This window comes from Eleutherodactylus coqui, chromosome 7 (genome assembly GCF_035609145.1).
Source record: "Eleutherodactylus coqui strain aEleCoq1 chromosome 7, aEleCoq1.hap1, whole genome shotgun sequence".
NCBI lineage: Eukaryota > Metazoa > Chordata > Amphibia > Anura > Eleutherodactylidae > Eleutherodactylus > Eleutherodactylus coqui.
In genome coordinates, this window is record NC_089843.1 from 98,060,072 (window position 1) to 98,086,781 (window position 26,710).

Consider the following 26,710-nt stretch of genomic DNA (forward strand, 5'->3'; position numbering starts at 1 on the left):
TAAGATAATCTCTATTTTGAAAGGCTGTATCACATCTTGTAGGTTGAAGTAAGCCATAGTGTTCTAAACATTGCACAGCACTGCATCTTCAATAGAGACCAGGCATTTGTTATAAATTTCAATCATAATGTGCTGAACATTTACTTGCAATTCTGACACTACATGATGCTTTATGTCCTCCAATATACTATCCTTGTAATTCTCCCAAAGGCATAAAGCATCTGATAGTTGACAAAATAACAACAATACTGAGAAAAGTTCCCGTAGTGTGAATGGAGAATTAAAAAGAGAAGCTTCTTCCATAGTAGCAATCCAGTGCTTGTCACCCTCTAGCAAGACTAGAGCCTTACAGACTGACTGATAACTCGGGTGAACAATACCATTAACAGTCTTCAAATCCAAGAATGAGGTTAGACCTCTTATTTCATGAAGTAGAAGGAGAAAATAATGGCACTCAGCGTTTTTAGGGTGGGCGGTGTACACTCTGCCCAAAGCTTGATCCCTTTTTACTTCTGACCAGCCATCAGTGTCATTTCCTCGTTTTCTCTTGTCAAGTCTATTACTTTTCCATATATAGTAGGAAGGAACTTCCACATAAAGAAGAGTTTATGCAAAACCAACTGTTTTGCATTGGTCATGAGGATGGTAGCACCACCATTTGCCCAAACTGAATGGCATTGGTCAGAGGCGTAACTTAAAGCTCCTGGGCCCCAATGCAAAACCTGGAACGGGGCCCCCAACTATAATGCTTTATTCATAGCACTGGGCTTCCTATATGGAGAAGAGAGGCCTTATGGGCCCCCCGAGGCTCCTGGGCCCGTGTGCAACCGCATCCCCTGCATCCTCTATAGTTACGCCTCTGGCATTGGTATCTTGCCTGCCTATAGCATCTTTAATATGTATATAGCTGTCTGCTTTGAATTGTACTTCGTTGTTCTAAATATAATTTAATCGCTTGGTCTTTAATTTAGCGTACATAACTAAATATTGACTGAAAAGAGAAAGATAGTACAGCAAACAGTTAGTATCAGTTTCTCTGGTCATGATGCAGTAGGAATAAGAATTTAATGCTTTTAAGGAGTAACTTTGTTTTAGGGTCTTACTGGGGAATATCAATAGAATAACCATCCTTGCCATAACAGAAAAGCAGGGGATACTGTAAGACATCGTACGAACGGTGCAACTCACTAATACGTTGCATCCTGTTATTATGTTTTTTAACACAATATCTCATCATTCAAACTGCTGTCCAACTATGACCAGAGCCACTTCACTTGCTGTAAGTGCATTAAAGCGTCCAGCATTGGCTAGTTTTCTATCGGTATGGTTAACAACTTCAAACTTTTCACAATTTTGAGATATTTTCTCTAGAGTAGTTTTTATGTCCTTTATATACAGATTCTTACTGTGCAGCATCACTTGCAACAGTTTAAGCAAATTGTAGAAAAAAGGATAAAATAGGTCAGCACTTCCCAATAGAAATCAATAGGTACACGTTAAACCATGGCTGCAACATACAAAAAGTGGCAACAGCACTCAAAATACATTTATTATCAGAAGTATACATACCTATAATAAATACACTAACCACATTAAATCATGCAAGGTTCTTGGTATATAATTTGATCAAACCATATTGGCCCATCCACCAACGTCCAGGTGACCAAGCTTTCAGATTGGTCCTAACGCTAATATCAGGTGGCTTAACCTGGGAAAGATGGGTACCTACCTTTAACCCCTTAGTGATGGTCCTATAGTGTTTTTATGTCCTGCTGCTGCAGTACGTGTACGGAGGGAGATAGCGCCAGCATACAGCGCAGGCGCCAGCTGTTTATTACAACTGACACCCTTGTGCAATAGTCGCAATCTGCCATTCGGCTGATCGCGGCTATTAACCATTTTAATGCCGCTGTCAATTCTGACAGCGGCATTTAAATCCCCCAAATGATGTTCGGGGGTCCCGTACACCCCCCCCCCCACGCGCGGTGAGAGCGGGGTAGCCGTGCAGATGTTATGGCAGCCAGGGTGGCTTGATAGACTGCCTGTCAAAAAACAGTATGACGTAATGCTATAGCATTATGTCATACTGCAGGAGCGATGAAAGCATCACTGGTTGTAGTCCTCTACGACTAAAAGAAAGTGTAATAATAAGATCAATAAAGTTTTAGCAATTATTTAAAAAAAAATTATAAAAGTTAAAAAAAAAATCCTTTGTCATATTTGCAATAAAAAAAATCAAAATAATAAACCAAAAATATGTGTTTGGTATTGCTGCGTCCGTAAAAGTCCGATCTATCAAAGTAATGTATTATTTACCCAGCACAGTGAACGTGGTCCGAAAAAAAAAATAAAGAACGCCCAAAATGCATTTTTTTGGTCACCCTATCTCCGAGAAAAAATGTAATAAAAAGCGATCAAAAAGTCAGTTGTATGTGAAAATGGTACCAACGGAAATGACAGGACGCTTCGCACAAAATGAGCCCTCACATAACTATGTCGACAGAAAAATAAAAAAGTTATTGTGCGCAGAAAATGGACACAGAAAATAATTTGAAAAAAATTAAATATCTTTAAAAAAATACAAGTAGTACAGCAAAAAAAAAACTATATAAGTTTGGTATCGATGTAATCGTACTGACCCATAGAATAAAGTTATCATGTCATTTTCGTTGCAGTTTGTTTGCCGTAGAAACAGGATGCAACGAAAGATGGTGGAATGTCGTTTTGTCTTCCATTTCTCTATGCTTAGAATTTTTAAAAAGTTTTTCAGTACATTATATGGTACAATAAATAGTACCATTTAAAAATACAACTCATCCCGCAAAAACAATGACGTCGATGGATAAATAAAGGAGCTACGATTTTCTAAAAGGGAGGAGGAAAAAACGAAAATTGAAAAAAGCAAAAAAGCTCCATCACTAGGGAGTTAAGAATGCTCCTTTTTTGGGACTAAACCTACAAGTAAAACCAGGGAAGGTATGATACCATTTATATGGTCTAATAAGAGGGACAGAAGGTAAATGGACAGCAGGCGTGCACGACCATGGGGAGTGCTGTGTGCTGTTGCCACTTTTTGGTTTCTGCTTCTATTGTTTAACCAAATTGTGCTTCACGCCAAGCAAATTGCTGCATCTCAAGCTTGCTTCTCGTTCATCTTTACCAACAAAACAAATATGTAGAAATTAAAGTTTTTGTTGGGGCAAATGCAGCAGACTACCAACTAAGTGGTACACCTGTCCTTACTAGAGATGAGCGAGTATACTCGCTAAAGGCAATTGCTTGAGCGAGCATTGCCTTTAGCGAGTACCTGCCTGCTCGAGACTGAAGGTTCGGGTGCCGGCGCGGGGGAGCGGTGAGTAGCGGCTGTGAGCAGGAGGGAGCGGGGGGGAGAGAGATCTCCCCTCCATTCCTCCCCGCTCTCCCCCGCAGCTCCCTGCCCGCCGCCGGCACCCGAACCTTCAGTCTCGAGCAGGCAGGTACTCGCTAAAGGCAATGCTCGCTCGAGCAATTGCCTTTAGCGAGTATACTCGCTCATCTCTAGTCCTTACACTTTAATAGTGGGGCTAAAACCATTTTCTGCAATTTGCTTGGCTCCAAAGGACATCATTTGAAAGCAACTATTGTACTTTCTAATACAGTCCATAAAATGTATGTGATCCGGATAATGACCCATAATTAAACTATAGAGCAGCTCAGGTTCAAAAGCCAGAATTTGCACCTTACCACCACTGCAACACATACCAGAAGCCTCTTCTTTCCACTTAAGGGCATTACAATATATATGAGTGAGGGCTCTTACCCACTCGCGTTTTTTTAAATGCTGTGATATCGCTGCGTTTTTTTAACTCGATTGTCAATGGGACTTTCTAATGTTAAAGACGCATCACACAAAAATCGCAAAGCACAAACTTGCGATATGTTTTTAACATTACAAAGTCCCATTGACAATTGCGTTAAAAAACGCAGCAATATCGCAGCGTTAAAAAAAATGCAAGTGGGTAAGCGCCCTCATAGTTCGAAGAGCAACAGTTTTATCAGATTCATAATCCGTCAGAATCATACAATATTGTGGACAAAGCTTATACCTTCCATGGAAGCGAACTCCTCTCCTCCTGGATTATTTCTGTCACATCTATTAAAAGCTGCTCTGTGAATTTTGGGGAAATTCAGCTGATATTTAGCTGACGATGTTCTATGGAGCTCGAGTTTATTTTCTTGGTATTTAGCTGCTTCAGCTCTTTGAACCTTGGGGTTATTCTGTTGATAATTCACTGTAGCAGCTCTATGAACCTCGGGTTTATTTTCTCTGTATTTAGCTGCTGCAGTTCTATGAACCCCGAGGTTATTCTGTTGATAATTTGCTGCAGCAGTTCTATGTACCACGAGTTTATTTTCTTGCTATTTAGCTGTTCCAGCTCTATAAACCTTGAGGTTATTCTATTGATTATTAGCCACAGCAGCTCTATAAACCTTGGGTTCATTGTCTTAGTATTTAGCTGCTGCTGCTCTATGAACCTCAGGGTTATACATGTTGATAATTAGCTGCAGCAGGTCTATGAATTTTGGGTTTATTTTTTCAGTATTTAGCTGCTTCAGCTCTATGAACCTATGGATCAATTTGTTGGTAAGCTGTCACTGCAACACGGTGATCCTCATTGTTTCTTTTTGTGTACTTAGTAGCGGCTTCATTGAGCTGTCTTTTTCTGATTGCATCACTAAATCTAGCTTGGCATTTTTTAGCAGTTTTCCCAGAATTAGAAGTACTTTCAAGCTGAGAAATGGGGAGTGTGTTGGGCACAGCTTCACAAGGCAGGCTAACATGAAAAAGTCTGTTAGAAACATCCTGAAAAGAAGTAAAACGCAGTCTATTCACGGGATTCCCTTCAACTCCGGATTTTCCATACAACTCTCCATTGTGATAGACTTCAAATACTGACTTAAAAATTTGCCTGGCTACTACTAATTCGCATTATATATATTTGCAGATGCAGCAATTTCTGAAAACTGCTTTGTGCTCCAACATACTAGTATGCCTATAGCATATTTAAGCTTTCATATATACAATTTGTACCCACAGAGAACCAGGTAAATATCTGCATTTTAGTTTTATTGGTCACATACAACTTGTATAATACACACTTACTGTTTCATTGCACATATGTTGATATTTGTGACTCATACAAATTAACAAACAAGCAAAGCATGTATATTCTGCAAATTTTGGACTGTAATCGATGATCACGCCTGTTTCCAGTATGACATTCCTGATGGTGCAATATGTAGGACAGGTCTGGGACTCTGGAGTTGAATATTCTTATCTTGGCCAAGATTTATTTTTAAATTACTCTAGAAAAAAAATTGCATTATTGGTACAGTATGCTGTTATTGCTACTGCGCTGAGACAGTGTTGATGCTTTTTTACTAAGGTTATTGTTATCAGGATTTGATGATTTTTTTTTTTTAACGTTGGTAGGAACCTGAGTTTTTGAGTCAGTTATTTTGTTACTATTCTGCACCCAGAGGCCAAGTTGATATTTAGTTCCCATCTTTTTTATCTTGACAAAATAAAGAATACCGATTCTGTATAACGGAGTTCTCCTTTAGATTTTATCATATCACCATTTATAGACTTGATTAAATCTGACAGCAGTTGAATAGGGTGGAAACCAATATTTTTCATGTAAATCTACCTAGCTATACATAGATAATGTCCCCCTATTTCTAAATATCAAGCTAGATTTTCCAGTCAGGATTCTGGGTGCCAACCCCTATAGGACATACTTTCCTACTTTCTAAGACTCATTTCCAGGGAAATGTGGGATAAATAATAGAATATCTCCCACAGGTACAAACCATACTCCTATAATGATAGTCAAAATGCTTCCATTAAAAGCTCTATCCAAGTGATTCCTTAAACAGTATTATGCAGAATGACCCACCATAAGCAATGCCAGGAGAGTGCTTCACCAAAAGCAGTGCTAGCAAAATACACACGTATGTAATGCCAGAAGACTGACCCCACAAACAATACTGCCAACAAAATGTCCTATATAGACACTGCAAGAAGAGCTATCATGGGGTTGTTCAGTTGTAAACTATTAATGGCCTACTCTAAGGACAAGCCACTAATAGTAAATTGGTGAAGATCTGCCATGCAGGACTCTTTGATCAACTGTACACTGGGGTGTTGCGCTTGTGCACTAAGCTGATTTCTGCAGGAAGCAGATTGCTCCATTTCCACTGTAGTAGCCAGACCTGGTGTTACATGTATAGCTTCCATTCACTTCAATTAGAACATCGCCTGTAATACCAAGCTTGGCCAATGCAGTAGGAATTAAGCTGTCTGCTTCTTGCAGAATTCAGCTCAATGCATGACAGCATCAGCGCAGCAAACAACTGATTGGCAGGTGTCCTGGGTGGCAGACCCCTGGTGATCTCCTACTGATTGCCTATTCTACAGATAGATCATCAAAAGTTTACAGTTGGGCAACCCCTTTAATCCTAGTCATTAGTGGATGGAATTTCAGCAGGTCAAAAAAGAGAAAAATATATAAATAGGAAAGAGCTAAATAAAATAGAGGGCAAATGATGAGTCAGGGGTTAAGATCTAATTGAAAATGTTTGATTAGAAGTGGAAATTCTCTTGCCACATACTAAGCATGAAGATTTAGATCAATGGAAGTATTACCTACACTAGCTAGATTCTCAATTTCATATTCCAGGGCAGGATGGACAATAAAAGCTCTCATCTCAGTAGTTGTTATAGGCAAAATTTTGCCTGCATCCGTTCTTGTTTTTTTCATGAAGTCTGTTTTAATTGGTCAACCCCTTTAATCATGATCATTAGTGATGATACAGAAAAACAGAAAGGACCTCTTCAATTAAAATACTCTAAAATAAAATCTGTTTCTTATAGCTACCAGAATTCCGCTTTTATTAATCAAATATAGGAAATGAAGGCTGATCTCTTTAATGGGTGCTATTAAAAATATGATCATTTTTTAAAGTTTTTTAAATTTAATAAGTGTTTAAAACTGAAAATACTTTACTGGGACATATTGTTATATTCACTCATACTGTATACACTTTACCAGAAAAAAAGAATATATATGTTCTTAAGATTAAACATCTTACATTTGTGTGTTTTTTTCAATCCAGTCTATAAACTCTGTGACTTTAGTGTAAACCCCTGGCTTGTCAGGACGAGCACAGCCTTCACCCCAGCTTGTAATTCCAATTAAATACCACATCTTGTCAACTACACAAGCGAGAGGACCACCGGAATCTCCCTTAAAGTAAAATATAATAAAACATACATTGATATATCAGTTTTCGAACAGTGTTGATCATGACATGTTAAAATGGCATCCACAATGTTATATGAGTTGTATGAACTAACAATGAGAACAATACAGTGCACATTAGTCAGTGGTAAATTCAGAGGATCAACAACTGGTAGTCATTGGGGTAACTTTTAACCTCTCTTGGTCTGGTAGGAGGGAAAGGGAGAGGGCATTTTATATTTTGTATTAGACAGTAGCTGTAATGTACACTGCATGTACACTATTGAGTGAAGGTAGGCTTAAATTATAATAAAGGCTATGGACCCTTTTTTTTACTTAAGGCAAGTATCTTTGACTGATAAAAATTTTGGCATTGGGCTTTTATTAAAAATGTTGCACTGTTCAGCTTCTGCAGTTTCTATGCATCACAGTATATAGCAAACTGTAGAAGGTTGTTCACTGTGAAATCCATCAAAAAGCTCAGTCTCCAGCCCTTCTCTCTCCTCTCCTGAAAAACTTCCAAGCTAATTTATGATGAAATCAAACCTATACTTTAGCATCTTATAATACTTTCATTTAGGTACTCTATGAACCATTAGGGTTTGGGGAGAAATGCCAATAGAAGTTACTACAAAAGGCTCCAACTAACCTAAGGCTAGCCCAGACAATCAGCCAATTAGTGTAAGGCTGCATTCAGATTGCCATCTTTCCTCTCTGTGTGCTGTCCATGTATTTTTACAGACAGCATATGGACCCATTATAGCCTACAAGGCTATTCACATATGCGAGTTTTAACATGGACCAATGGTTTGAGTGAAAAATATTGTAGTGTGTCCTATTATGGTCAATATCACGGACAAGAATAACATATGCAATGGTGTTCGTGTGCTCTCTGATGCGGATTGCGTCTGAGAATCTCTGGCACAACTCATATATGGCCATCTGAATGCAGCCTAAGGCCTTAGTCAGACGGGCATTTTTTTCGCGCGATTTGCGCATGTGCATGCGTCCGGCGATTTTTTAAAACCATATCAGACACATGAGCGCTTTTTATGCGCTCGTCCGATAAATTATAGAACAGAAATCGCAGATCGCACCTATCTGCGATCTGCGATTCCTGTTCTCTTCTCTATATGCGCTCAATGGGGCCAGCGGCAGCAGCGCCGACCCCATTGAGAACATATAGAAGACAAATCATTCTTCTCTGGCACAGCTGTAACAGCTGTGGCAGAGAAGAACGATGTTTGCCCATTGAATTCAATGGAGCCGGCAATACAGCCGGCTCCATTGAAAGCAATGGGCTGCCGGCGATTGCGGGATGAATTGTCGGGAAGGACTTAAATATATAAGCCTTTCCCTGCAATTCATCCAGAAATGTGTAAAAATAAAATAAAAAATATATACTCACCTTGTACCGGCAGACGGAGTTCAGCGTGGCCGGCCTGCAGTGGGTGTGAGTGGGTGTGAGTGAGAGCTGCCCCTGATTGGTTCAGCGCTGAGCCAATCAGAGGCAGCTCTCACTCACACCCATTCATGAATTCATGAATGGGTGAGTGAGAGCTGCCTCTGATTGGCTCAGCGCTGAGCCAATCAGGGGCAGCTCTCACTCACACCCACTCACACCCACTGCAGGCCGGCCGCGCTGAACTCCGTCTGCCGGGACAAGGTGAGTATATATATATATTTTTTTTTTACACATTTCTGGATGAATTGCAGGGAAGTGCTTATATATTTAAGCCCTTCCCGACAATTCATCCCGCGATCGCCCGCAGCGCATTGCTTTCAATGGAGCCGGCTGTATTGCCGGCTCCATTGAATTCAATGCGCTGGACAGCTCCGGCCCGTTTCCATTGAAACGCGGCTAGGAGCAGTTTTTTCGGGCGATTTTTCAGCCCCTGTCACGCGATTTGCGGATGCGCATCCGTCATGCGATCCGCAAATCGCGGCAAAAAATGCCCGTGTGACTAAGGTCTTATGGTGAAGTCCTTGGCATTTACCAGTTTACCACCCTCAATTGCCTACCATGAGCACTTGAAACAGTACAGATGAGGACAGTACCTATTGTAACCATATACTGTCAAGGTCAACCTCCCAATGGTGTATTTATATAGTTCACTTACCTTACATGAATCAATCTGGCCATGTTTATATCCAGCACATAAGACCGTATCGCTAAGCGTTTCCGTCGAATAACTTAGCTGACATTCTGTGCTTGACTTTAATGGTACCTCAGCCTTCTGTAACACATCTGAAGCAGTTCCTTGAAAACATGGAAACAAATTACCCTCTAAAACATTTCATATTAAGATGGTCACATTAATGTTTGTTGTCAAGAAACTGCGAAGTTGATAAGCTCAATAGTATTTTATGATTGCATGTTCTGTACTCTTCTTCTCTGGCAAGACAGACCCTTATTCCCAAAGATGCAGATAGTAAATGTGATGCCAATATTCAAAAAGGGGTCAATAAAGCATGTCAAGAAACTACAGATCTGCAGGTTAAGCTACATTGTAGAAAAATATTTGAAGGTTTTCTAAGAGGTGTTATCCTGGAATATATTAATAAAATAAACTTATAATGGAGTATTAACGTGGGTTTAGGAGCAACTGGTCAAGTCAAATCAATTTGATTTGATTTTTTGTGGATGAACTCACAGAAAAAGAAGCCAAACAAGGCATCAGCTAATACTGCAGGGCAGGCCCAATCACCATATACCCTAGTAGCAACCAGAAAGCCAGATTGCAATATGAGGGAGCTAAATGTTCATTTAGCTCTGCCATATTGCAATCTGGCTGGCTGCATGCTACTAGGGTATATGGTTATTGAGTCTGCTCTGCAGTATCAGGTGATGCGAATTAGGCTTCTTTTTCTGTGAGTTATGTCTTTGTACATTTTTCTCTCACCTCTGTGATTTGATTTTATGAGGCTGAACCAGGGAAAGGCTGTAGATGCTGTATGTCTAGATTGCTGGGAGTAGGGAGAAATGTTGTTGCTCCTGCAACTGCTAGGGGTCGCCGCCATGCTGCTGCTCTTTACATTCTGCTTATAGGGCTCGTGCACCCTTCCGCCTAGTCTCCTAAAAGTGCCAGTGCACACTCCCATTACTCTTTTTCCTCAAATCCTGTCCCTACACACCTATACTAAGCATCCACACCAAGAGTATTAGGGCCGCAGAAATGCAGTCCTAAACTCTCGCTCACCACCTGAAGGATGCGAGTTAATTCCCTGCATGGTTCAGGTAGCCGGCTCAGGGTTGACTCAGCCTTCAATCCTTCCGACTTCAGTAAAATGAGTACCCAGCTTGGTGGGGAGCAATAAATAGAGATGAGCGAGCATACTAGTCCGAGCTTGATGCTCATTCGAGTATTAGGGTGTTTGAGATGCTCGTTACTCGAGACGAGCACCACGCGGTACTCGAGTCAATTCCATTTCCTTCCCTGCATGTTTAGCGCCATTTTCTGGTCAATAGACATGCAGGGAAGGCATTACAACTTCCTCCTGTGACATTCCAGCCCTATCCCACCCCCCGGCAGTGAGTGACTGGTGAGATCAAGTGACCGCCGAGTACTTAAAGCGGTCCCGCTCGCGGCTCGCCTCAGACACACGCTGGCAGAGATTAGGGAGAGTGGTGCTGCTGCTATAGGGAGAGTGTTAGCGTCTTCAAGAACCCTAACGTTCCTTCTTAGGGCCACATCTGACCATGTGCATTACTGTTGTGGCTGCTGGGAGCAGTTTTGCACCAAAAAAATTTCTTTTCATCTTGGGCTGTGCAGGCTATTACAGCTATAGCGTTCTCAGTCTGCAGTCAATTATACAGAATATAGAGGCAGTACTGGTGAGGCAGGGACAGTACTAGTGTAGAATCCTGTCTACAAGAACCCCAATGGTCCTTCTTAGGGCTACCTGTGACCATCTGCATTTTACTGCGTGGCTGCTGGGAGTTGTAGTGCGTCACTATTACGCAGCTAGGCCTTTTTTCAGCCTTGCGTATAATTTTTTTCTGTCTGCAGTTTGCGTTACATAACCGCTGTCAGCCTCTAACTGTACGCCAATAATTCCATAATTTTTTACACTGCTCTGTGTCTGCCTTCAACTTAACGCACAGCGTGCAGCGACAGCCACTGATAGAGGGAAAGTCATATACACGCTACATAGCCTGTATTCTTTTAAAAAAAAAATTAAATAAAATCTCCTTGGTTGGGCTACCTCTGACCGTCTGAAATTTACTGTGTGTGTGGTGGGAGTTGTAGTGAATCACTATTGCACGGCTAGGCCTGTTTGCAGCCTTCTGTATTCTTTGTTTCTGCCTGGAGTTAGTGTTACATAACCGCTGTCAGCCTCCAACTGTAGAGAAATAATTCCATAATTATTTACACCGCTCTGTGTCTGCGTCAACTTGACGCACAGCGTGCTGCGACAGCTACTGATAGAGGGAAAGTCATATACATGCTATATAGCCTGTATTCTTTTTCCAAAAAATTACAATAAAACCTCCTTGGTTGGACTACCCTTGACCGCCTGAAATTTACTACGTGTCTGGTGGGAGTTATAGTGAATCACTATTGCACGGCTAGGCCTGTTTGCAGCCTTCTGTATTCTTTGTTTCTGCCTAGAGTTAGCGTTACAATACCACTGTCAGCCTTCAACTGTACGCAAATAATTCCATAATTATTTAGACCGCTCTGTTTCTGCCGTCAACTTAAGGCACAGCGTGCTGCGACAGCCACTGATAGAGGGAAAATCCTATACACGCTATGTAGCCTGTATTCTTTTTCAAAAAAATTTAAATAAAAGCTCCTTGGTTGGGCTACCCGACCATCTGAAATTTCCTACGTGTCTGGTGGGAGTTGTAGTGAATCACTATTGCACGGCTAGGCCTGTTTGCAGCCTTCTGTATTCTTTGTTTCTGCCTGGAGTTAGCGTTACAATACCGCTGTCAGCCTCCAACTGTACGCAAGTAATTCCATCATCATTTACATGATGTGTGTCTGCTCTATTCGTAATCCAGCATGCTGAGAGGTAGGGGTAGGGCTAGAGGACATGGATGTGGATGCGGGCGAGGACGTGGAGGTCCAAGTGAGGGTGTGGGCACAGGACGAGTTCCTGGTCCAGGTGAATCGCAGCCAGCTGCTGTGGGATTAGGATAGAGGCAAGTTTCTGGGGTCCCCAGCTTCATATCACAATTTTTGGGTCCACGTGGTAGACCTTTATTACAAACAGAGCAGTGTGAGCAGGTCCTGTCGTGGATGGCAGAAAATGCATCCAGCAATGTATTGACCACCCAGTCTTCTGCGCCGTCCACTGCTGCAACTCTAAATCCTCTGGCTGCTGGTCCTCCTTCCTCCCAGATTCCTCACTCCATGAAAAGCAGGTGTGAGCAGGTCCTGTCGTGGATGGCAGAAAATGCATCCAGCAATGTATTGACCACCCAGTCTTCTACGCCGTCCACTGCTGCAACTCTGAATCCTCTCGCTGCTGCTCCTCTTCCTCCCAGCTTCCTCACTCCATGAAAATGACACATTCTGATGAGCAGACAGACTCCCAGGAACTGTTCTTGGGCGCCTGCCTTGATTGGGAAAAAAATGGTTCCTCTCTCACCTGAGGAGTTTGTTGTGACCGATGCCCAACCTTTGGAATGTTCCCGGGGTCCGGGTGATGAGGCTGGGGACTTCCGGCAACTGTCTCAAGAGCTTTCAGTGGGTGAGGAGGACGATGATGATGAGACACAGTTGTCTATCAGTGAGGTAGTAGCAAGGGCAGTAAGTCCGAGGGAGGAGCGCACAGCGGATTCGGAGGAAGAGCCGCTGGACGATGAGGTGACTGACCCCACCTGGTTTGCTAAGCAAACTGAGGACAGGTCTTCAGAGGGGGAGGCAAGTGCAGCAGCAGGACAGGTAGGAAGAGGCAGCGGGATGGCCAGGGGTAGAGGCAGGGCCAGAGCGAATAATCCCCCAACTGTTTCCCAAAGCACCCCCTCGCGCCAAGCCATCATGCAGAGCCCTAGGTGTTGAAAGGTGTGAATGTTTTTCAGAGAGAGCGTGGACGACTGACGAACAGTGGTGTGCAACCTGTCTCGCGCCAAGATCAGCCGGGGAGCCACCACTACCAGCCTCACCACCACCGGCATGCGCAGGCATATGATCACCAAGCACCCCACAAGGTGGGATGAAGGCCGTTCACCGCCTCCGGGTCGCACCACTGCCTCTCCCCCTGTGCCCCAACCTGCCACTCAGATCCAACCCCCCTCTCAGGACACAGGCACGAGCGCCTCCCGGCCTGCACCCACACCCTCACCTCCGCTGTCCTTGACCCCATCCAGCAATGTCTCTCAGCGCAGCGTCCAGCTGTCGCTAGCGCAAGTGTTGGAGCGCATGCGCAAATACGCCGCCATGCACCCGCACGCACAAACTTTAAACGTGCACATTGCCAAATTGATCAGCCTGGAGATGCTGCTGTACAGCCCTGTGGAAACGGAGGCGTTCCAAAACATGATGGCGGCGGCGGTCCCACGCTACTCGGTTCCCAGTCGCCACTATTTTTCCCGGTGTGCCGTCCCAGCCCTACACCAGCACGTCTCCTGCAACATCAATTGTGCCCTCACCAACGCAGTTACTGGGAAGGTCCACTTAACCACGGACACGTGGACAAGTACTAGCAGGCAGGGCCACTATATCTCCCTGACGGCACATTGGGTGAATTTGGTGAAGGCTGGGACCGAGTCAGAGCCTGGGACCGCACACGTCCTACCCACACCGAGAATAGCGGGTCCTTCCTCGGTGCTGGTATCTGCGGCGGTCTATGCCACCTCCTCTAAACCTTCCCCCTCCGCCTCCTCCTACGCAACCTCTACCTCTCAATTAAGAAGTGTGAGCAGCACGTTGCCAGCAGTCGATGTGGCGCAGCGTGGCAGCACAGCGGTGAGCAAGCGTCAGCAGGCCGTGCTGAAACTACTCAGCCTAGGTGACAAGAGGCACACGACCCCCGAGCTGTTGCAGGGTCTGACTGAGCAGACCGACCTCTGGTTTTCGGCGCTGAGCCTCCAACCGGGCATGGTCGTGTGTGACAACGGCCGTAACCTGGTGGCGGCTCTGCAGCTCGGCAGCCTCACACACGTGCCACGCCTGGCCCACATCTTCAATCTGGTGGTTCAGTGGTTTCTGAAAAACTACCCGCACTTATCTAACATGCTCGGCAAGATGGGCCACGTCTGCGCACATTTCCGCAAGTCCACCACGGACGCTGCCACTCTGCGAACCCTGCATCATTGGTTTAATCTGCCAGAGCACCGGCTGCTGTGCGACGTGCCCACACGGTGGAATTCTACGCTCCCCATGTTGGCCAGGCTCTGTGAGCAGCGTAGAGCTATAGTGGAATACCAACTCCAACATGGGCGGCGTAGTGGGAGTCAGCCTCCCCAATTCTTTACCGAGGAGTGGGCCTGGATGGCAGACATTTGCCAGGTCCTCGGAAACATCGAGGAGTCTACCCAGATGGTGAGTGGCAATGCTGCAATCATTAGCGTCACCATTCCTCTGCTGTGCCTGCTGAGAAGTTCGCTGCAAAGCATAAAGGCTGACGCTTTGCGGACGGAACAGGAGACGGAGGAAGAGAGTATGTCACTTGATAGTCAGAGCACCCTCATGTCTATATCTCAGCGCGTTTTGGAGGAGGAGGAGGAGGAGGGGGAGGAGCAGGAGGAGAAGGGGGAAGAGACAGCTGGGCCCACTGCAGAGGGTACCCATGCTGCCTGCCTCCCATCTGTTCAGCGTTTATGGCCTGTGGACGAGGAGGAGGAGGATCCTGAAAGTGATCTTCCTAGTGAGGACAGCGATGTGTTGTATACTGGTACCCTGGCACACATGGCTGACTTCATGTTAGGCTGCCTTTCTCGTGACCCTCGCGTTAGACACATTCTGGCCACTACGGATTACTGGGTGTACACCCTTCTCGACCCACAGTGTAAGGAGAACCTTTCCCCTCTCATTCCCGAAGAGGAAAGGGGTTCGAGAGTGATGCTATACCACAGGGCTCTGGTGGACAAACTGATGGTAAAATTCCCATCTGACAGCGCTAGCGGCAGAAGGCGCAGTTCCGAGGGCCAAGTAGCAGGGGAGGTGCGGAGATCAGGCAGCATGTTCAGCGCAGGCAGGGGAACACTTTCCAAGGCCTTTGCCAGCTTTATGGCTCCCCAGCAAGACTGTGTCACCCCTCCCCAGTGAAGGCTGAGTCGGAGGGAGCACTGTAAAAAGATGGTGAGGGAGTACGTAGCCGATCATACCCCCATCCTCCGTGATGCCTCAGCTCCATACAACTATTGGGTGTCAAAGCTGGACACGTGGCACGAACTTGCGCTGTATGCCCTAGAGGTGCTGGCTTGCCCTGCGGCGAGCGTCTTGTCAGAGAGGGTGTTTAGTGCAGCTGGGGAAATCATCACGGACAAGCGTACCCGCCTGTCAACTGCCAGTGCCGATATGCTTACACTCATAAAGATAAACAAAGGCTGGATTTCGCCAGACTTCTCTTCTCCACCGGCGGAGAGCAGCGGAACCTAAAGATTCTTTTTGCTGCAACCGCAGATAAAAACACTCCTCTCTGTCACCGGGAAAACGGGGCATTTCTTTTTGTCAATCTGTCTCTGACATTAGTCCTCCTCCTGCTACTCCTCCTCCAGCAACAACATGTCATCGCGCTGAACGGCCAATTTTTCTGCGGCCCAAAAGGCTCATCTACATCTACCAATGTTTTTACAATTTTTCAAAGTTTCAAAAGTATTGATACTTTAACATGAACCAATTTTTTTAACAGGGCTGCCTACAAGCTCTGTTACAAATTAAGCAACAGTGAGCTGTATCTTTCAAAAAATATTTATGGGTTTCACCTGCCCTCTCGGTTGATAAATTTTTCAGAGGTACACTTGTACTCTTGGTACACTTATTTTTCGTGCCCATGCCTACACTCTTATCCAACTAATTTTTCGGGCCTTCGCCTACGCTCATGGTACCCCAATGTTTCAGAGGTTGGCCTATACTATTACTACAGAAATTTTACTGGGGTCTGCCTGCCTATACTTCTGCTACAAGAAAGTTACAGGGGTCTGCCTATACTGCTGCCACTTAAATATTACAGGGGTCTGCCTATACTGCTGCCACAAGGATGTTACTAGGGTCTGCCTATACTGCTGCCACGTAAATGTTACAGAGGTCCTCCTATACTGCTGCCACAAGGATGTTACTTGGGTCTGCCTATACTGCTGCCACGTAAATTTTACAGGGGTTTGCCTATACTGCTGCCACAAGGATGCTACTGGGGTCTGCCTATACTGCTGCCACGTAAATGTTACAGGGGTCTGCCCATACTTCTGCTACAGAAATGTTACTGGGATCTGTCTATACTGTTACTACAGAAATGTTACAGGGGTCTGCATATACTTCTGCTACAAAAATGTTACTGGGGTCTGCCTATGCTTCTGCTACATAAATGTTACAGGGGTCTGCGTATACTGCGGCGACAGAAATGTTACTGGGGTCTGCCTTTACTTCTACTACAGACATATTACAGGGGTCTGCCTTAGCTTGTGCTACATAAATGTTACAGGGGTCTGCCTATACTGCTGCTACAGAAATGTTACAGGGGTCTGCCTATACTGCTGCTACATAAATGTTACTCGGCTCTGTCTATATTGTTACTACAGAAATGTTACTGGCGTCTGTCTACACTGTTACTACTGAAATGTTACTAATACTGGGCTCTGCCTGTACTGCTGCTACTGAAATGTTACAGGGGTCTGCCTATACTGTTGCTACATAAATGTTACTGGGGTCTGCCTTTACTGTTACTACAGAAATGTTACTCAGCTCTGTCTATACTGTTACTACATAAATGCTGCTGGGGTCTGTCTATACTGTTACTACTGAAATGTTACTGGGGTCTGTCTATACTGTTACTACAGAAATGTTACTGAGGTCTCCCTAGACTTCTGCAACATAACTGTTACTGGGGTCAGCTTATACCTTTGCTACAGGAATATTACAGGGGTCTGTGTATACTATGGGTGCACTAAGTCTTCCCATTGTGGTGTTCTACCTATCTGGCCCCCCAAAAAACCCAGACTGACTAGGGCATGGATTATGGGCCAAGGCCAACATGTATTTTCTCTCACGTTACCACAGCTATCCGGGGCACTGCAATGGGATTTCTTTATACACCGTCTGTGGGTTCCTGCTAGCCACCCATGCTGTGGGTGCACACAGACTTCCCATAGCGGAGTTGTACCTGCCTGGCACTTTAAAAAAAAAAACAGACTGACTAGGGCATGGAGCGTGGGCCGAAGCCAACATGTATTTTCTCTCACGTAACCTCAGCTATCCGGGGCACTGCAATGGGATTTCTTTATGTACCGTCTGTGGGTTCCTGCTAGCCACCCATGCTGCGGGTGCACACAGACTTCCCATAGCGGAGTTGTACCTGCCTGGCACTTAAAAAAAAAACAGACTGACTAGGGCATGGAGTGTGGGCCGAAGCCAACATGTATTTTCTCTCATGTTACCTCAGCTATCCGGGGCACTGCAATGGGATTTCTTTATGTACCGTCTGTGGGTTCCTGGGAGCCACCCATGCTGTGGGTGCACACAGACTTCCCATAGTGGTGTATTATCTGTCTGTCCCCAAAACACTGACAGACTTGGATAGGGTGCAGAGTGCAGATGGTTTACCCCTTGCGTTGTCGATGAGGTATCCGACACCCAAACAGAATGAGTAGTGTGTGGACACATGGATTCCCCATTGCTATGTCACTCGCAGCACCTTGGGCCACACAAGGTATTTGCAGGGACAGAGGTTGACCCAGGGCCCGCTCACATACTTCCCACACCGAGTATTGCTGCATTGTGGAGATGTGTAGAAGTGCTGGGCTGGCAGCTGAGTCCCCTTTATGCCCACGTTTGCAGCTCCTGACGGAGGTGGCACAGGATTGGAATGAAGATCGAAGATCAATTTCTCATCGATTCTCTACAGCATTGTGGGCTATCGCCCCCCCACCCCCCCTTTTAAAGAGGGTCGCTACCTGGCCCTGCCAATCCTCTGCAGTTTGTGCCTCTGGTTCCTCCTCATGGCAGACGCGCTTATAAGTAGACATGTGGGTGGTGTGGCTAGGAAGCCAGCGTGTGGCATGAGGGCAGCTGAAGGCTGCGCAGGGACACCTTTGTGTGCGCTGCGGTCACAGGGTCGTGCAGGGGGGGTGGGCAGCATGTAACCCAGGAGAAGAGGCAGCGGTGTGTCCCGCAGGCAGTGTTTGTGCTTGGTTGGAGGTAGTGTGGTGCTTTGCTAAGGTGTGCCTTGCTAATGAGGGTTTGTCCGAAGTAAAAATTGTTAGGGGGGGGCCCACTCTTGCCGCTATTGTGGCTTAATAGTGAGACCTGGGAACCTGAGATGCAGCCCTGCATGTTGCCCCTCGCCTGCCCTATCCGTTTCTGTTTTGTTTCCATCACTTTCGTAGGTTTTCCAGATTTTCACAAATGAAAACCTTAGCGGAGCATGGGTGATATGCAAAAATGCTCGAGTCGCCCATTGACTTCAATGGGGTTAGTTACTTGAAACGAACTCTCGAGCATTGCGGAAAGTTCGACTTGAGCAACGAGCACCCGAGCATTTTGGTGCTCGCTCATCTCTAGTAATAAATAAAAAATTACTTGAAAGTGCCGCAGAATAAGTTGGCACTATACAAATACCAAGATTTATTTTTGTTTATTTTTATAAGGCAATATATACTGCAGTATGTACAGTGTATACTTTTGGAGGGAGGAGGATTTATCAAATCAAAATCATCTTGAGTGTAAATATTACATGCTATAGTCACTAATTACTTCAGAAGGGTTGGTAATCCAGGGATTATTCTGATTACTAGATTGGAGTTGGGAAGACATTTTTTTCCCCCTAAAAAATGATTGAGGTTTTTTGCCTTCCTCTGGATCAACATTGGGGGTAAGAGGCTGAACTACATGTCTTTTTTCAGCCTAACATACTATGTAAAACTGGTGTTCAAAAGTTGCAACTTTTTGCAGAAGCCTGTCTAGAGCAAAAAAATGGCAACCTTTTGCAAACTACACAGACTCATGCCACTTTTTCCAAGTAAAACCCTCCCAAATGTTTTAGTGACAAATAATACAGATTATATGAACGGGTATACATTAAAGTATTGAATCATAGCACACTTTAGCTAAGATACTGCAGTAGTCAGTTACCATACTCATTGGTGTATCCCCATCCTGTTATCCAGCATGTCCTAGGAAGAGGAAAAGAGTCTTGATTTGGTGGTAGGCAGATGGCTTGTTGCTGATCTAGAATAAACCAATAATATAAACATGACAACATTACTTTATATTTAGAATTGACTTGCATATTCATGCATGTAATTGGAAAACAGTTGTATTTCTTATTTCATGTGTCTGATAATGGGTGTTATGACAAAGAGTTCATTAAATCAAGTACCATTTAGGCCGGGCTCACACAAGCAGGTCAGATTCTGCATGCAGAAGTCCCGCAGTGGATTCCGGCTGTGAGCCCGGCCGGTGACCCTGCGTAGGCACTTTACTGTATTGTGTATGACCACGGAGACTCGCAGGTGGTCATATGCAGTACAAGGGGTTTTTTTTGTTTGTTTTTATTTCCTGCGCCGTTGCTTTGCTATGTTGTGGGTACCCGCAGCCAATATGCACTGTTAATTGCGTATGGGCTGCGGGTCGCATGCCTCCATTGACATGAATGGAGGCCATCCACACTGATTCCATGGTGAAATAGAGCATGCTGCGATTTTTCTTCCGCTCACAGAATACGCAATTCATATCAGCGAGTGTGAAGAAAGATTAAAAAATGCATGCTTTCTAATGTCCACGTTTTACCGCAGATCGTCTGCGCGGACACCGATCGTAGAATCCGCAATTGAAATCCAGTCATGTGAGACTGGCCTTACAATTATATGCAACTGAACTGCAGTTTACAGCTAGAGTCTGCATGTTGTAGTGTAGTCAAGTTCTTTTAAAACCCATTTAGTAATAAATAAGACTAATCTACATTAACGCTGGGTTCTCACGGGGTGGAATTGCAGCGGAATTTCCATGCACAAAGTGGACGAGAATGTGGAAATAACCTGCACAAAACCTGTGTGGAAACATCCTTGCGGCGCGGAATTCAAATCCGTGACATATCGAGGGTATCACTGTTTCTGTTGCGGAACTTACACCTCTCAACAAGGGGTGAATTCCGCACAGGAATTCGCGATACAAACCACCTGGGTTTGGAGGCAGGCATTCCATGGCTGATCTACAGCCGGATGTCCGCTGCGGACATTCTGCTGGCTATTGCACCCCGTGTCAACCTAGCCTCCTCCGAGCCTAGAGAAACAAAGATAGCCACACCAGCAACTCTGACTACCTGATGCGCATTGTGTATTAGTACCTGCTAAGATTAACCCGTGCTGCTCACATGAGCACTGCTGGCCAGTCAGATCAGCATGTAGTGTCTTATGGCTTAAACACATGAGCGTGTTTTAGTCCCATAATGGGACAAAATGAAACCATTAATTTAAATGTTTTAGTTTTTTACTAGAGGAATTTTCGACCGTTAATAGTACAGGCGAGAATAGACAGGACAGGACTATCTTCCCGTGGGTTTTTTTAAACTCATGCGCTATGGTGCGGAATTTGAATGGCCAAAGAAAAAAAAATCTTGTTCATGTGCAACTAGGCTCCGTAGCGGTGAGTGTGGTTGCGCGTACGGCTGTCTGAAACCGCCCTTTGACTAGCAGTGCATAACTAATACACACTGTGCATCAAATAGTCAGAGAAGCAGCTTGGCCATCTTTACTTATTTTATTACACATGATGACTGTTGGATGGTGAAGCACGGCACAGCCATCCCAGAGATGGTTGCTTCTATGCTTTTACACAAGAGGATCATCGCTCAGTGAATGAAGATGGAGCTGGCCTGGGATTATTCTGGCCCACCTACCTCCATCCACAGTAAGCAGGCAGTCGTTCATACATGTTTAAACTGAACGATGCAGTGGCAGACCAATGATGATGTTATGGTCTTTATGAAAGATCCGATCAGTGACTTATCGCTAATCTGCCTTTCACTGCATGCGTTCAGACTGTACAATAATTATGCAAACCGCTAGATCTAACAAGCGATTTGCACGATCATCATCCCTTATAAAAGGGGCTTTAAACAGGCAGGACAAAAGAGGAAGTGGGGAGGAGGGATTTGCCAGCTTGTGTACTCAGTGTGAAATCCCAAGATTGGATTTTAGCATCATCCTTAAAGGTTGGTCCCATCAGTGCTACCCTCTCTATGAGCCTTGTAAGGACATCAAAAGTGGGATCCTGAGCAAGCAATTAACAAAATGCTAAATTGTTATTGCTCTGGCATCTGGTATCTTGGAAATTAGTCCGTCTTCAGGGAAATTGGGTAAGCATGCTGAAAATACAGACAGTAATGCCTGCGGATGTTGCCATAAATCTGCAGGTTAAAACCCCAGCGGTTTCCTCTCATGTGGACCTATACTTTTGCTATATGTAAGATGTTGGCTAGTCATCATATGGGTTTCGGGTCTCAAAAATATTCAGCACTATAGTAATTGGTTATATCAAGCTGTAGATTGTTTTAAGTAAGTAGTTATGTCTCCTTAATCTTCAGCAGGTGCTGATATTTCTATTCTTCCATAAAATAATGATGTAATTATGGTCTCATTTTGTACTAGTTTCTGAAAACTAAAGACAATTGCATAAATCATCTATTGCATGAAGATGCTTAGACGTTTGCACTTTTATTCTAATAGCTTCTATTATTTCATATTCTTACCATATTAATAGAATGCTTACCATTGTATGCCATGGGTGTCGTTAGTTTTAGTAAGGCAATATCACTGTCACCTTCTGCTATGGTATAATTGGGATGAACTATAATTTGTTCGATCTCTAAAACTGGAGTAGTTGGAGTGATTTCTGACTGGTTTGTAATGCCAACATAGATGCTCCAGAATCTTGGTAGTGGCCATCTAGACAGAATACACATACAAAAGATATCTCTTAAAGGGGCTGTCCAGTTATGAGCCACTGATGGCCTGTCATCAGCTTTTTTCTAATTCTAGCTTATAAATTACTGCTGCCTCATGCATGTGATTAAAGGGTTTTTTTTCCAGAATCACAGGCTCCATTCCCTGTGAATAGGAGTTAACTTGCTGATTAGTGAGAGTCTGACTGTTGGGACCCTCACTGATCCCAAAAATGAGGGTCTGAAGCATTCAGTAATGAATACAGCAATAGATGTGCAATGGGAGCACCAAATGTCAAGTTTTAACGGCGCTGGATAGGAGTCGTAGGTGTAGTAGCCATGCGGGTCACTAGAGAGTAGTTAGATCGAAGCCAGGAGTCGTTATTGGGAAGTCTCGGTTGTAGTACAAATTGATGAGGCAGAAAGCATAGTCAGGTGGAAAGCCAGAGATCAATGACAAGTAATAACGGTTTGCAATACAATGGATAAGGCAGGCAATGTAGTCAGGAGGGAAGCCAGATGTCAGGATGGGAAAGTCTTGTAGCAACAGCAGGCAAAAGAGAAGCTGGATCAAACACTGTGGAGCAAAGTAATCATGCAATGCAGGACTGTCAGGGCCAGGCTGTTATAGGAAGTCCAACCAAGACAGAGGCAGGGTCAGGACCAGGAGGCAGGAACTAGGTAAACAGGAACAAGGCTAGGGTATGCAGGGGAATGTGTCCAAAGGCCTGGATGGCTCAACAGGGAGAGCCATCGGTCTGGGAGCAGGAGGTCCTGGGTTTGAGTCCCGATACCAAAAATGGCTGAGTACCAGTGCTCAGCTACCACTGCTGCATTCATTTTTGAACGCTGTGGTCCCTTATTCCCCAGATTAGTGGTGATTCTGTTAGCCCAATGTAGCGCTACATGTATATTCTTGCTGCTCCAAATTAACGGTTAATACAGACTGCTTGGGGAATCACAGGTCACACACACTGATTTGTGTAAATTGTAAATGTTTCATTTTATTTGTCAAATGTCATTACTGACTGAACTATCAAAACAATTAAAAGTTAAATTTTATTATCATTAAAAGTACCTAGACTCTGGACAGACAAACACTCAACACGGAATGATCCTGCATTTGAATTTGCACTAGATGCAAGTGGAAGTCAGAATCTGGACTCGGTGGAATACCAACTAGTCATATATCCACCTCCCCTTATAATTACAGGGTATATTCATTTATTAAGAGATCACATTTATATTCCACTATCACAATCAGATGTGCAGGACATCCTCCTCCAATAGGAAAGGCGTTCTGTTCAGCTAATTCACCATAGTCACGTTCTGAGACTTTATTACACCAGAAAATAAAGTAATGTGTTTTGATACATTGGTCCTGGTCCAGCGTGTTTCGCTCAACAGAGCGCCTCAGGGACCCAAATATATCTCTAATACTGAAGTAACTGTTACTAGAATTGTCATGTCTCATCTACCTGACTCTATTCATTGACATGTATAACCTGTACTGTATCTGTAAGTGCTTGCCTTCTTTAGTTTGTCCCTCCTGGTTCTCTGTACCCCCCTGTGTTGCATAACCCCTCCCTTTCCTCCTGCTAGGGAGTTTCCTGTCTATAGCTTATGTCTTAGGTCTCTACTCTGTGCTCTGGCTAACCATCACTCTTTTTACCTACTGCTGAATGTGCATTCTACAAGATACCTGAATAAACCCTGGAATCTTCTCCCATGCCTCTGCAGTCGAGTTGGATGCTGTCTGACAACATATACCTACTGTGAGTACTGGTTCATAACTACAAGAGAAGATACCTCAGCCGATACGCTTGCAGCCATGTTATTGAGTCAGAATAGTAAAAAGAATGTATAAATACAGCCAGACACCGCTGTAAAGACTCCCCCAGCAGCTCCACATACAACCACAGCTGCAGCTCATAACCTCCCACCAAGTTATAACTCTCCTCAGTGTTACCTCCATCCTGTGTGCTGCATCATGGCTGAAGGACACTCTGAGGCACAAGCTAGCATGGACCCTAGCCTGCAGTCTAGTGAGAGAGACAGGCGCTCTAATAAGCCAACCTGGAAGGTTAGAGAGAACCTTGAAAGTCTCAAGCAGGAACTTTCCTCTGACATTTTAAAACTGTGGGAAACATTACTAAGTCATGTCTCCAACATTCAGCAGAGTCTGTCTTCACTCCATGTGTCACCACTAGAGGGAGCCCTGCAACAGCTTCGTGCAACGTATGAACATTATAATATAAAGGTCCAGGAGTACGAAAATGCTTTGAGAAAATTAAACACAGAGGATTCCATAGAGGAATTGCAAAGCTTCCAACATCTCAGTGTAGGAAGAGACAGCTTAGTACGCGACATTAAGTCTAAGACAGAAGTGAGAATTGCGCAACTTCAGAAGGTGTCATCTCACATTTCTGACTCTACCAGGCACTCCAAGCGTACATCTAGGTCACGATCTTCAAAGCATTCCACCCTCAGTGAGCAGCTTCTAAAAGCACGCGTAGAAGCGGAAGCGACTAAGATACAGGCCGTCTTTGCGCAGAAGAGAGCGGAAGTGGAAGCTGCGCATAAGGAAGCAGAAGTGGAAGCTGCACATAGAAAAGCGGAAGCAGAAGCGGAAGTGGAAGCTGCACATAGAAAAGCAGAAGTGGAAGCTGCACATAGAAAGGCGGAAATAGAGGCTCTGGAGAAACAATGCGAACATGCTACAGCCGTAGCAAGGTTAAGAGTTTTAGAACAAGCCACGAGTCAGAGCGAAAGAGACAGCATTGACTTCAGCGGAATGGATGCAGAGGAACCTCTCAAGCGTACAAGAGACTATGTACTAAGCCAATGCTTTAATTCCCCACCTGCCGCAAACATTCCAGACAAAACAGACGTCTCTCCAGAGCGGCAGGCCGCACATCCTTCCACAGCACCAGGCATGCAAGGTCAGCACAGAACTCCGCTCGTTCCTCACACCAACCTTCCATCCTATATGGAGCACCAAGGCTCTGCACCCCAGCAAGCTCAATATACCGGTATTCATGGACAATTCAAAATACCAGCAGTTCTCCAAACCTCTAGCAATTACATGGTTCCATATCCACATGTCACCAAACCTATGGACTTCAAACCAGCTCCCAGGCTGAATACCCTGGCAGCCCCATATGTACCTACGTCTCTTATGCAAAACACCACAAACGATGTGATTAGCACCACTCAACCAATTTCACACCTGAAGTCAGAGAAAACCGACATGTCAGAGTTTGCAAAATACATGGTATGTCGTGAGCTCACCAAGACAGGACTGATAAGGTTCGACGACCAGCCTGAGAATTACAGAGGCTGGAAATGTGCCTTCAGAACTGCAACTCACGATCTCGGCATTACTGCTTCGGAAGAACTAGATCTACTGATCCGGTGGCTTGGCCCACAGTCTACAGAACGAGTAAAGAGACTCAGATCTGTCCACATTGAAAATCCAGCAGCAGGCCTTGCAGCCGCTTGGGAGAGACTGGAGAGAACCTATGGTAGTCCTGAAGCAATAGAAAACGCTCTGTTCAAACGTCTGCAAGCCTTTCCAAGGATATCTGGTAAAGACAATCAGAAATTCCAAGAGCTCTGTGACTTACTGCTAGAGCTACAGCTGGCCAAGGGAGACACTCACCTACCTGGCCTCAGTTACCTGGACACTGCTCGTGGAGTAAACCCAATCGTGTCAAAGCTGCCATACAACCTTCAAGAGAAGTGGACCGCTCTGGGGTCAAGATATAAGAGAGAAAATCAAGTCTCCTTTCCTCCATTTTCCTACTTCTGTGAGTTCATCAAAAACATTGCAGAATCCAAGAACGATCCAAGCTTCTCCTATGAGGAATCCAATCCCGGTCCACATCCATTCAAGTCTGACAACCCACGCATCGACTACAAAGGCCGCAGAGGTCCAGTGTCAGTAAAAAAGACTGATATTTTTCCCTCTACTTTGTCAGCTTCACAGGGAGTCAGTTACAAGAGCAATCAAGATGAAAAGGTTGAAAACCCTAATCGCCTGTGTCCCTTACATAAGAAGCCTCATCCCCTCAAGAAGTGCATCGGTTTCAGGAAGAAACCACTCCAGGAACGCAAGGAGCTTCTAAAGAAGTTTGGGGTATGTTTCAGATGTTGCGCTTCTACTGAACACATCGCTAAAGACTGTAAAAATGCCATCAAATGCATTGAGTGTGGTCGTGAAGATCATGTACAAGCTCTTCACCCATCTCAACCTAGAACCGCACCAGCTACAAGTTTCCCTACCCCACCAACGTACGGCGGGGAGAACACAGATCAAGCAGAAAGTCCTACCACTGTATCTTCTTCATGCACAGAAGTCTGTGGAGAAGGCATTTGTG

At 44.7% G+C, this 26,710-nt stretch overlaps 1 protein-coding gene across 2 annotated transcripts in view; it reads right to left on the reverse strand.

Moving 5' to 3' along the window:
* Positions 1-5,118: 5,118 nt before the first annotated feature.
* The window catches only part of KLKB1 (kallikrein B1), a 52,440-nt gene continuing 30,848 nt past the window's right edge, over positions 5,119-26,710 (reverse strand). For both annotated transcript variants that reach the window (XM_066573425.1, XM_066573426.1), the window contains 5 exons: positions 22,160-22,335; positions 19,523-19,618; positions 9,404-9,543; positions 7,135-7,289; positions 5,119-5,346 (listed from right to left, as the gene is read on the reverse strand). In XM_066573425.1, the coding sequence (XP_066429522.1) occupies positions 5,337-5,346; positions 7,135-7,289; positions 9,404-9,543; positions 19,523-19,618; positions 22,160-22,335 (577 nt within the window). In that variant the 3' untranslated portion in view covers positions 5,119-5,336. The remainder of the gene's footprint in view (positions 5,347-7,134; positions 7,290-9,403; positions 9,544-19,522; positions 19,619-22,159; positions 22,336-26,710) is intronic.